Here is an 11,432-nt window from a genome sequence, read left to right as displayed (position 1 = left end):
CCTTCTCAAACTAATCTTTCTTAAAAATAGATTTGTTCCTGGACAATATGTGCTGATTGTTCCATAGTGTACAAGTGTGTGGGGAGAAATTGTGCTTGAAGGCTATTTTCCAAGCATCCAATGCTTGCTTATGAAAATTAGCTAGCTTAACAGGGAGCTTATTACAATTAAAATCACAAGAAAGCAGAAATTTTAGTCCACCACATTTTTCAAAAACCAAATTGGGGATATAAATCCATAAGGAATTACTCTGAGCCAAACAATGCTTTATCCAATTAATTTTAAATATGTTATTAGTAGTACTAAAATCAAGAACATTAAACCCACCCTCAGAATAGCTTCTAATTATTATTTTTCTTTATACATACTCTGTTTTGTTCTTCCAGATAAACGTATATAAAACTCTGTGAACTGCTGAACACATCCCAGGACCAACGTAAAGAGAAAGTGCAGGATACACTAGTCTTGAAATGCCCTCTGCCTTTGACAGCAGTACACATCCATGGAAAGTCAGATTCCTCTGTGACCAACAACTAAAGATATTTTTTGCTTTCTGCAATTTCCTAGTGAAATTAGATTCAATTCTGTCATTTGGAGATTTACTAATTAAAATGCCAAGATATCTAACTGTTTGTTTCACCTTAATTTCACATATTTTATCAACATCCAAATTACTAACTGGTATAATCTCACATTTGCTCTGATTAATGAAGAGACCAGATGCATCAGAGAACCATTTTAAACTATCTAATATAATTGGGACCTGCCATTTATCTTTTAGAAACAAGCAGGTATCATCTGCAAGTTGACTAATTAAAATAGAGTTGCAGTATCTGCTATTTGGACGCCATTAACGTTGGGGCAGTGTACTGTGTAAAGGTTAAGAAGCCCAGCAACTAGTAAAAATAAAAAAGGAGAAATCAGACATCTCTGTCTGATGCTTCTCCCAATGACAAAACACGGGGAAGTCCCTTTAGACAAGGAGACACTACTACTGATATTATTGTATAACATTTGTACAGTGTTTTCAAACCTAGACCCAAAACCAAACCATCTCAAAGCTTCGAATATAAAAGCATGCTCCACTGTGTCAAATGCCTTATAGAAATCTAATAACAAAATAACTGCATCATTATTAACTAACTCAGAGTAATCTAAAATATCTAAAACAAGACGAATATTATTTGAAATATGTCTACCTTTCATGAAGCCAGATTGTATGAACGAGATAACTTCTTCCAACAGGGTTTTAGTCTTTTAGCGTATAAAGCAGCTAATAGTTTGTAATCTGAATTTAACAAAGATATAGGGCGCCAATTGTCAAAAAAATTTATATCTTTATTAGGTTTTGGTATTAGCCCTTGTTTCATAGAATCAGTTAATTCCCCCTTATCTAAACATTCATTAAATACATCCAAAATTAACTCTTTAATGTCATTCCAAAACAAGCGATAAAATTCAAAAGGCAAACCGCCAGGACCCGGACTCTTATTGAGAGGTATTTATTTAATTAAAACGTCCAATTCCTCCAGAGTTATCTCATCCTCACAAACTGCACAATTTTCTTCGTGCTTTTCATACTTCAAGATGTATATAGTGTTAAAGGTGCACTCATTAGGGGTCCAAGCACTAAAGGTGCAGGAACCCTATTGTATTTGTTCTGATTTTCTTCTTCTTTTTTAAAAATATATATTTTTTTCTGCCCTAAAAGTGTCTGGGCGTCAGAGACCGTAAGTCGTAGAGATGCCAAACTTGGCAGGATGGTTCCAAATCCCCCCCACTGCTCAGGCATACAGACACACTTCTGTCAGACACTAGGTGGTGCTATTGCAAAGAAAACAAACAAAAATCACATTTTGGGCCATAAATCTTGAACCGTAAGGGCTAGGAACAAAATTCCTTGCGTCATGCCGAAGAGTTTTACCCCCCTGCCAGAATTTTGCTCTGCCCCTTCGTTTTCCCACTATTTTGGATTGTTTGAAATAAATTCAAAATGAACTCATCCTAGGCCGTTTGCCCGATCGGAACCAAACTAGTGCAGAATGATTCTGCAGAGTCCCAATATGAAAAGTTATCAAAGGAATTTTGAAATTCTGATTTATCGTCAAACGGTACGCCAAAACTTTCATAGCGGGCGTGTCCATTTTACTAAAATGGTTATAACTTTTGAACGAATTGAGATATTGTCACCAAATTTGGTACACATATGTATAGGCTCATTCTGAGGACACTCAAAAAATTTGCTTCTTGGTGGCGCTATAATAATTAAAAAGCTAAAAGTGGCTCTAACTATGGAACCGTTGGTCTGATCGACTTGAAATTTTGCATGCACTGTCTTTATCCAAGCTGCCATCAAGGTCTATGAGGACAATCACATATCTTTAAAAACATGGCTGCCATCGACCAATAAGCTTTCAGCAGCATTTCTATAGGGTTAAATAAGGCCGATCGGAACTAAACTTGGTATGTCTATTTGTCTCTTGGCCCAAGAGGTCTGTGCAAAATGTGACACAAATTGGCCACCGGGAGGCGCTATGACATTTGACATGCATGTAAATTGTTGTATATGCCGCTGTGTTTAAAAAAGAAACACGTTATTCAGACCATGCTGTAAACCTCCTCATTCTAAACAACTTTGCCTTAAGCACCATTGGTTTGAAACAAAACGTTCAATAAATACTTGAGATAATTTTAAAAGATTATGTTTTCGAACTAGTTGTAATGAAAAGTTATCAAAGGAACTGTAAAATTGTAATTTATCGTCAAATGGTATGCCAAAACGTTCATAATGGGTGTGGCCACTTTTACTAAAATGGTTATAACTCTTGAACAGATTGAGATATTATCACCAAATTTGGTACACTTATGTATGAGGTCATTCTGAGGACACACACAAATATTACACATGTCTGCCTCTTGGTGGCGCTATAATGGTTAAAAACAAAAATGTCTCTAACTATGGAACTGATGGTCTGATCGACTTTTTGCATGCAATTATTTGTCCAAGGTGTCATCAAGGTCTATGAGGACAGTCGCATTTTTAAAAAAACATTGCCGCCATCGAACAATCAGCTTTCAGCAGCTTTTATATAGTCAATTTGTGTAATTTGGCATCCACTGGATCATTTCTGTCAGTTCTGATTATTTTGGTTATTTCTTCACATGTGCTTGGACCCTGATGATTGCCGCTTGCGGCTATATTTAACTTTAGTCGTTGTGTCATCTTGGACTTAGAGTGACGCCTAGTGGCTTGGATGCAGCATCATTTAAAACCAATAGTTTTCAGTTTCAGATGCCATTATTGAAATGTAGTATTCACAGTCAGCCACAATTACTTTAATCAATCAGTGAAAGTGTCAAATAACAGGATGCTTACTGAGATTAAGCGAGTAGTATTCGGCTGGTCATGTGATTCTAACAGCTTTTATAAGGTTACTCATATGACTGGAGTCTTCATTTTAATGTGGGTGGTCATGATTTCCTACATATAGCAACATTACAATTCATGTCTTTAAGAGCTTTAAGAGAACTTTTTTAATGAGGCAAAATGACTGACTGCACCTTTAAAGGTTGTATAATATTTGATGATTGGAATTCTAAAGAACAGTAAAGAGCCATCTTCTATTTCCAAAATCTCTCTTAAATAATAATAATTCAAATAACATGTTTGAAAGGTATGCCTTAGAAATTATTCAATACTTCAGTAGGCATAACTTTCAAACATGTTATTTTAATTATAAGACTACTACTACTATACTACTATAATACTACTCTCACTACTTCTGCTATATCAGTCTATTACAGAAACTGTAAGAGTAGTATGTGAAGTATGCAATTATAGAGTTTTTATTCTGACACCTTCTGTTCCACTAAACTCTCACAAAGTTATTATAACAGTACACCATGTTTATATGTTATAGTATGTTTTTCATAGCATTCATTTATTTATAAAAAATAAAAAAACATTCAAAATGATTCAAAATACTGACTCTATTGTTATTAAAATAACATAGCCTTTTATTCTTGTACACACAGCATGCACTGTATTAAGCAGCACATAACACTTTCAAATGAATAATGTTTCTGATTATTTTATGTAAAATTCAAGCATCTGTCTATCTGAATCCCACGTTGTATGCAATAAAAGGAAACAAACATCAGGTGATCTGCCATGACTGATGTAGTTTCAGCACACGATGTGAAGCACAAATTTGTCTGACTTGAGGAGAAGGATATAGCTGCAGGCAGAGCAAACTCCAATCCACCAGCAAAGATATAGGGAGCCCCAAACCTAACCTTTTCCCTAACCTTAACCATGTGTGGAAGTGACGCCCCCTTTTGGATTTGGCGCAATTCTCTTGTAGAGTAACCCCGCCCCCTTCTAGAGTAACCCCGCCCTTTTGTTTGGAGATTCCGCCCCCCTTTGGAGATCTCCGGCCTGCAGCTATTTCTACTTGGGCTTGACAGAACTCTTTTCAACTCCTTCCCCCGACTGCAACCGGCAAATCTCGCCAATTGGTAAATGAAGATGCAGTACAAGTCGACAACACATCTAGGGCTCTATTTTCATGAGTGCGAAAAGCGTAGCGCAACACGCTATGACCGTGCGTCTTATGCAATTTTCGTGAGAGTGCTAATTCTAAGTGCAATTTTTGTGCCAGCACAAAGTGCAAGTGGGCATGGGTGGGAGTGTTTGCGCTACTGTGGGTGTGGGTACATCCAAATTCTGACAAGAATCGCATTTTCCATTCATATTAAAGGAGCATGTGTCACTGTCATAGAAACATGCCTGGAATTCATCAAGGGACACAGTTAATGCACAAAAGAATGTAAGTCCATATTTCTGTTCTTTTAATTCATTGCATACAGTCCATTTACACTACCAACTTCTTATGAATGTGCTGTCTTTGTATAAATCATTGGTGCTTGAGGGAATGGACTGTATAATAGGATGCAGACGCTGAAATAACCAGAAAGGAACCTCAGAATTAAATTTTACTTGGTCCAGCCTTTTGTGTGTTGCACGAATTATTGCCAAACCCACTTGCGTCTACACTTAGTGCAAGCTTGCACGAAACAACCAAAACTTTATGGCCATGCCCACTGGCTTTGCGCTTATGACTTGAGGCATTGCGTTGCGCGTAAGGCTTGTGCTCATAAAATAGAGCCCATTGTGTTGCTGGTGGTGTGAATGAGGCTTAACCATGAGTGGAAGTGTTGCCCCCTTTTTGGAGTTGGTCTATCCCCCATCTGGAGTAACCCTGCCCCCTTATGGAGTTACTCCACCCACTTTTGGAGATTCCAACCCTATTTGGAGATCTCCTGACTGCAGCTATACCTACTTGGGCTGTGTGGCAGGTGGATTTTTACACCTAGTGCAAATAGTCACTCTGGACAATTTATAAGACATAAAAAGAATGTTTTAAGTTTAATATAATTTAATACAGTGGTGTGTTTTTTCATGAAAACTGTGCACAAAATTATTCTCAAGATATGCCTGGGTCAAGTCAAGATAGGCTATTTTTGTTTGCCAGACATCACCTGACAATCAGCTATTGTTGTCTGTGTGTAAAGCACTTAGAATGTTGTTTGAAAGAGAAAAGTAGTTATTCTGGTAAAGCATGTGAATGTGAATGAATGAATGAATGTTACATTTATATAGAGCTTTTCTGACACTACACTCAAAGCACTTTACACAGTGAACAGGGGACTCTCCTCAACCACCACCAGTGTGCAGCATCCACCTGGATGATGTGACGGCAGCCATAGTGCACCAGTACACTCACCACACACCAGCTATTGGTGGAGAGGAGAGAGTAGAATGATATAGCCAATTCATGGATGGGGATTATTAGGAGCCCATGACTGATAAGGGCCAGTGGGGGGATTTGGCCAGAACACCAGGGTTACACCCCTACTCTTTTCAAGAATTGTCCTGGGATTTTTCATGACCACAGAGAGTCAGGACCACAGTTTAACATCTCATCAGAAAGACAGTGCCTTTTTACAGTACAGTTTCCCCCATCCCCATATATTGGGGCATTAGGGCACCCCCTGCTGGCCTCCATAATACCACTTCTAGCAGCAACCTTAGTTTTCCCCAGGAGGTCTCCTATCCAGGTACTGACCAGGCTCAACCCTGCTTAGCTTCAGGGGCAACCGGTCTTGAGATACAGGGTGATATGGCTGCTGGCGTGGAGGAAAGTTTTCATGAAGGTCCAATTTATGCACAAATTACACCCAATTTACACATATATATTTACAAAAGTTTCATGAATGAGGCCCTTTGTCATCATTTACTCAACCTCATGTTGTCCCAAAACCTGCATGACTTTCTTTCTACCATGGAACACAAAGGAAATTATAGGAAATTATGCAGTATGTTAGTCTCGGCCACAATTAACTTTCATTGCATCTTTTTTTCCATACAATGAAAGTGACCAACATGGCAAACCTTTATGGTAATATTCTTTTGATCTTCTATGGCTACTTCAAGCAGAATAATGTACCATATCAAGCAAACATTGTCTCAAGCAGGTTCCACAAACATAACAATGTTCAGTTACTCCGATGACCTCTGAAGTCACCAGATTTAACACCTTTGTCCAACCGACAAATCTGTAGCATTTCCATGATTCTATAATCTCAATATGGACCATAATTTTTTAAGGAATGTTTCCAGCACCTTGTTGAATCCAGTCAAATTCTTCTAGGGCAAAGGGGACTACTAACTAGTATTAGAAATGTGTACCTCATAGAGTGGCTACTGAGTGTAAATTGGTAATACAACTCAAGTACATCTGTGCAAGACTGCAGAGTATCCTGTGCAGGCACCCATTTCAAAGTCAATACTGACTTTATCAATGCATTATACACCACAGAAGTATGCATATCTTTTCTGCAACAAGAAACTGGCCACAGTGCACTGGCTGGACCTCTTCCATGAAATTTTTCCAAATGATTTCCAGATGTTTCACAAGGGGCCGGACTCTCAAACAGGGCCTTTCAACATCACTGTGAGCTGTGCCTGTTGTTTCCGCTCTCGAGTTCCTCTTCTTTCTCTCCAAACATAAGGAGACAGTCAGTCTAGCTGATGGAGAAAATACGTGGTCAGCAGAACCGGAGCCATGAGCTCACAACTCCTTCTGTCGTTTGACATTTTTGTGGCTTTTTGATTCAACCTGAGCACGCAGGAGGACCAGCGACACACAAACGGACAGCAATATACTCACTAATATATTTGCAGAACAAACACATCTGGAAAAGGAAAAATAAAAGCAACAGCAGCAGTAGCTGAATTGAAGACTGCAGCGACTCACTTGGATGTTTGTTTGGCCACAGATTTAACCTGAGCTGCTCGCTTTGGTGGGTTGGTGAGACAGCTGTTAAACAATTTGTGAGGAAAAACTGTTTAACGGATCACCAATTATAGAATCTTCTTGAAACGCCCAGTTTTATCAATCACAATGAAAGGTAGGCCACATGAAAAATCTGTCTTATCTTTACATAAATGGCTGTTTGTCTGAAGTAGCCTATGTTGCTAAAGATGACTTTAGAAAGGAAATCTAATGATAAGGATATCACTATGGAGATTACATATGGAGATGATAGATTACAGATTATCTTTTTGTGGTTTTGTACAAGTTTAACTGGTTTTTTTTCTAATTGTCTAAAAAAAACTATTTATTTTTTTCACAACACTATGTAACACAGTTTTTGTTCCTGGGTAGTAAGTGTTATTTCCTAATTGCTAATGCCTCAAAAGTATAGAAAATGGCTATTATTCCCCACAAACTTTGCTTTTGTGACCAGGACAGTGATATTTTGAAATGTACCAAATTTCCAATGAGAAAACGGGATTTGTGTCTTTTCCTTCATATAAAGTCATAAAAAAACAACATAGGAATCCAAAATCACGAAGACACGAAAGGTACTTAAAGTCTTGAAGGTACTTGAAGGCTGCCGACTCCTTATCTAGAGCTCTGACAAGTTGTTTCATAAGGCCCAATTTGATGTGCAGTGGTGGCATCAGCACCTTCCGGGGGTCCACCAGTGGCTCCCATTTGACGTTGTTCCTCCCCATAGAGAACTCGGTCCGCTGTGGCCAGTCCCGCCTGTGGTAGTGAGCCTTGGTGTCCCTGCTGTCCCAAAGGCAAAGATAGCAGGGAAACTTGGTAAAACCACCTTGGAGACCCATCCGGAATGCCACCATTTTGAAGTCTCCTATGACCTCCCAGCCATACTCATCATACTTCAAGGCGTCCAGCAAGGTCTTGATGCTGTTGTAATCCTCTTTGAGGTGCACCGAGTGAGCCAGGGGAAGAGACGGGTACTTGTTACCATTATGGAGCAGCACTAGTATAAATACATGTTAATTTGGATTCATATGTTGTTTTTTTCTGACTTTATGTGAACGGAAAGACACAAATCCGCCCGTTTGCTCATTGGAAATAGGTACATTTCAAAATATCACTGTCCTGGTCACAAAAGCAAAGTTTGTGGGGAATAATAGCCATTTTCTATACTTTTGAGGCATAAGCAATTAGGAAATAACACTTACTACCCAGGAACAAAAAATAAATAAATACAAATTTGTTACATAGTGGAATCAGATTATTTTGGCAGAAAGTGAAAGTGTGGCAGTGCGCTGTGAAAGTATTGATTTAATCAGATATTCTGCAATAATATTATGTCATATGTTATATTAGGGCCAAAACTACTTGTACTTCTTGTTTAATTTTACTATGTGGATGCATGATGTTATTTTGCGTGCTAATAAATAAAAATATCTATATATGACCCCCTCCATCAAAGTGCTTTTCATGCTAATTTAATGCCAACTATGTTTTTGTCTCTTAGATGATTTTGCTGTTGAGGAGGATGTTCAGTCATTTGGATATAAGAGGTTTGGTAAGAAGCCCTCAGATTCCACAGATTCCATCCTCACAAAGTTGAAGAATCACTGTTTTCAGCAGCGACAAAATCACATTTTATAAATTCTTATTACTCCCTCAAATATCAGTTTTATACTAATTATGTACATTATACACTTTCATAAACTCATGTCTCTTAGAGGCAACTTTAAGTGTAGTTCAGGGGTAATTGTTTAAGTATTTATGCAGTGTAGTTGAAATGAAAGAGATGGTGCTTCTCTTAAACATTACACCAGTCTGTGAAATTCATCGTGGATCATAAATAGCTTCGGATTTAGGCTTTACTAATGTCTTTGTAGGACACAATAACAACAGACATTGTCCGTAAAATAAGGTTTCCTTGTGGATCTGTGTTGCCAGCCTTACTCTATATTTACGTGTGTATATATATATATATATATATATATATATATATATATATACACACACTCACTGAGCACTTTATTAGGAACACTATGGTCTTAATATAGTGCCAGACGTGGCCTTCTGCTGCTGTAGCCCATCCGCCTCAAGGTTTGACAAGGCGTTTCCGTCCACAGAACTGCCTCTCACAAGATGTTTATTGTTTTTGGCACCATTTGGAGTGGACACTGTTGTGTGTGAAAATCCCAGGAGATCAGCAGTTACAGAAATACTCAAACCAGCCCATCTGGCACCAACAATCATGTCACGGTCCAAATCACTGAGATCACATTTTTTCCCCATTCTGATGGTTGATGTGAACATTAACTGAAGCTCCTGACCCTCATCTGCATGATTTTTTACATTGCACTGCTGCCACACGATTGGCTGATTAGATAATCGTATGAATAAGTAGGTGTACAGGTGTTCCCAATAAAGTGCTGAAATTGACCTCATCTTACCTCATCTGTCTGACACACTATATTTATATATACAGTATATATACTGTACATAGTGTGTCAGACAGATGAGGTGAGATGAGGTCAATTTGTACATTTACGCTGGAGGGGTCTTTTATTTAACCCTTAAATGCATGGAAATTTTACCAAACACTCTTACACGTTCGGGTCTATAAAGACCCGTCACTCATATCTATCACAACTGGATCTAAAAAATGCCCAGATAGTGTCAAATGTTAAGACTATTAAAAAAATAATAGAATAAAATATATTTTGATGTAAGAGATAATGCAACAAATCTAGAAAAGGATTTATTACTTTCATACTGAAATTTCATGAGATCTGTCAAACACATATTGAGCTACACATAACACATAATCTACACATAAGCTACACAAGTATTTTCTCAGGCACTTATTGTATCTAAATAGATGCACAGCTTACATAATTTCAGTAGTACACCCAAATGACAACAGTCATATCATACTGTACATGTGTTACACTTGCTATAGTTAACTTCTATGATTGCTTCTTCGTCAAATAGCAATGTCAAATGTAAATCAAATCAATCACTGAAATATCAGCGCCATCTTGAGTAACAATAGCATGTATAATATGTATGTGTACAAGTATTTGGGACATTGATAATTCACCACTGTTGCACAGAAAATCAACATGACAGAGTATTTATTTGTATGAATATAGTACTCATTTCTCTTGTAATAAACAAAGAAATAGATATCCTGTGATAGTAAATCTACACTGATGAGCCAAAACATTATGACCACCTTCCTAATATTCTGTTGATCCTCCACATGCCGCCAAAACAGCGCAGACTCCACAAGATCCCTGAAGGTGTCCTGTGGTATCTGGCACCAAGACATTAGCAGCAGATCCTTCAAGTCCTGTAAGTTGTGAGATGGAGCCGCCATGGATCGGACTTGTTTGTCCTGCACATCACAAATTTGGAGGCCAGGGCAACACGTTGAACTCTTCATCATGTTCCTCAAACCATTCCCGAACAATGTGTGCAGTGTGGCAGGGTGCATTATCCTGCTGAAAGAGGCCACTGCCATGAAGGGGTGTACCTGGTCTGCAACAATGTTTAGGTAGGGGGCACGTGTCAAATTAACGTCCACATGAATGACCGGATCCAGGGTTTCCCAGCAGAACATTTCCCAGAGCATCACACTCCCTTCACTGGCTTGCAATCTTCCCACAGTGCATCCTGGTGACATCACTTCCCTAGGTAAACAGCGCACACGTACACAGCCATCCATGTGATGTAAGAGAATACGGGACCTTGACATGTGCCCATGTTAAGAGATGATCAACATTATTTGCTTCACCTGTGAGTGGTTATAATGTTTTGACTCATCAGTGTACATAAAAATAATAATAAATCATAAAAATGTATGGAAGTGCCCAAAAAAAAAAAAACATACCTTACATACCTAGGGACTCTAATGACCCTATACACTTTTGGTACTTAAATTATTATATAAAAAAATATTATTATTATTTTGCAATTTTGCCATTTTTTTGTGTTACACTATTAATAAGAGAAAGATTGAGGATTACTAAAGAGGTGTGGGCACAACTCCAAAAAATGGATGAGGTATAAGGGGTGGAATGAGGT

At 38.2% G+C, this 11,432-nt stretch overlaps 1 protein-coding gene across 1 annotated transcript in view; it reads left to right on the top strand.

The window, feature by feature from the left end:
• The first annotated feature begins 7,054 nt into the window (after positions 1 to 7,054).
• LOC127450216 (collectin-12-like) overlaps positions 7,055 to 11,432 on the top strand; it is a 21,397-nt gene continuing 17,019 nt past the window's right edge. The window contains exons 1-2 of the mRNA XM_051714108.1: positions 7,055 to 7,473; positions 8,860 to 8,910. Of these exons, the coding sequence (XP_051570068.1) occupies positions 7,467 to 7,473; positions 8,860 to 8,910 (58 nt within the window). The 5' untranslated portion in view covers positions 7,055 to 7,466. The remainder of the gene's footprint in view (positions 7,474 to 8,859; positions 8,911 to 11,432) is intronic.

The sequence above is a fragment of the Myxocyprinus asiaticus genome, chromosome 2 (genome assembly GCF_019703515.2).
Source record: "Myxocyprinus asiaticus isolate MX2 ecotype Aquarium Trade chromosome 2, UBuf_Myxa_2, whole genome shotgun sequence".
NCBI lineage: Eukaryota > Metazoa > Chordata > Actinopteri > Cypriniformes > Catostomidae > Myxocyprinus > Myxocyprinus asiaticus.
Note: the sequence above shows the minus strand (reverse complement) of the source record. Positions and strands in the feature narration are given on the sequence as shown.